This window comes from Nematolebias whitei, chromosome 15 (genome assembly GCF_014905685.2).
Source record: "Nematolebias whitei isolate Nwh7 chromosome 15, NemWhi1, whole genome shotgun sequence".
In the NCBI taxonomy this organism is placed as follows: domain Eukaryota; kingdom Metazoa; phylum Chordata; class Actinopteri; order Cyprinodontiformes; family Rivulidae; genus Nematolebias; species Nematolebias whitei.
This window is the reverse complement of record NC_056512.1, coordinates 20,841,598-20,843,019: the sequence shown is the minus strand read 5'-3', so window position 1 is coordinate 20,843,019 and position 1,422 is coordinate 20,841,598. Positions and strand designations below refer to the sequence as shown.

The following is a 1,422-nucleotide window of genomic DNA, read 5'->3' as shown; positions in this document are numbered from 1 at the left end:
GTATGGAATGTATGGCATGGTATGGCATGGTATGGCATGGTATGGTATGGTATGGTATGGTATGGAATGTATGGCATGGTATGGTATGGAATGTATGGCATGGCATGGTATGGCATGGTATGGGATGGGATGGCATGGCATAGCATGGTATGGTATGGCATGGCATGGTATGGCATGGCGTGGTATGGGATGGCATGGCATGGTATGGCATGGCATGGAATGTATGGCATGGCATGTCATGGCATGGTATGGTATGGTATGACATAGCATGGTATGGCATGGTATTGTACTATACTACCATGTTACCTTCTTGTGCTCACATCCTTTCATCACATAATAATTTTTGACAAGAAATGCTTCTCATCTGTGCCACCTTTTAGGTGCGTGTAAATGTTCGTGCGTGTGTTTCCAGCGGCCCACATCTCTTCAAACATCAGTGCATGTTGCAAACGCTTTCAAACATTTTATCTGATTTACTGTAGGTTCATGACTGGAACTGTTCCAGTTTCTGATCATTTGAAACCTGCTACATTGCAGCCGTATAAAAATAATTTGTAACTTGATCCATCAATTTTTATTTTTTTACTTTCTCTTTCCATGTCTCTCCATATCTCTTTCCATGTTTATTCAGAGCGCCGAAAAAAAACGTTTTAAACAACTTTAAACTTTTCTGAATGCAAATAACGTCACTGAAACATTTCAGTCTGATTGTGAATCCCATTGTTACTTTTTAAAGTTTTTAATGATATTTAGTTGTTCACAAATTCAGAGAATTCTGCCTTTAAAGGTTTTGACTTTGTGTTTTAGTTACATGTGGTCAGACTGGACATCCATTATATAACTAAAGTTGGCCTTAGAGGTTTAACAGGTTTCCTTTTTTTATGCAACAAATCTGTGCTTCACGCTTGTTACGTAGAACTAAAAGCAGGAAACGAATGCCTGAAGTGCTGTGTGCGTGAGAACGGTTCATGAACTCTGTGGGGATTTTCTTACCGTTGAGTTTGACATCTCTATCAGAGAGTTACTGCGGTCAGTTCGAGGAGGAACTGCAGGAGGATCTGCAGCTTCGCGGGAGCCATCTTGGTCCTGAAAAACAAAGTATCGTTTAAGTGATATTGCCATTTCATAAAATAGTTGGTTCAAACTGTAGATTGGTGTGTTTAGCTAAAAATGCTGCCACATGCAGGGTTGTTAACTAGTGGTGCTCCGATAAATCGGCCACGATTTCCTTAATTTTGGGAGATCGGAGATCAGCCGATACGTGAGAAACTGATTTTTTGTAGTTCTAACAATAATTGTCTAAACTTTATATTTCAGAGCACTACCTCATGGCCAGTTAAAACAAGTTTGTATTGTTTTTAGGATATTATTCAAGGGTATGTTTTTCAATAAAATAATATTGGAAAACTGAAGGTGCATTGT

The 1,422-nt window shown here is 39.1% G+C and overlaps 1 protein-coding gene across 1 annotated transcript in view; it reads right to left on the bottom strand.

Moving 5' to 3' along the window:
* Positions 1-1,079, bottom strand: part of LOC119421087 (monocyte to macrophage differentiation factor 2-like) — an 11,875-nt gene extending 10,796 nt beyond the window's left edge. The window contains exon 1 of the mRNA XM_037688486.1: positions 1,026-1,079. Within this exon, the coding sequence (XP_037544414.1) occupies positions 1,026-1,079 (54 nt within the window). The remainder of the gene's footprint in view (positions 1-1,025) is intronic.
* Positions 1,080-1,422: the final 343 nt, after the last annotated feature.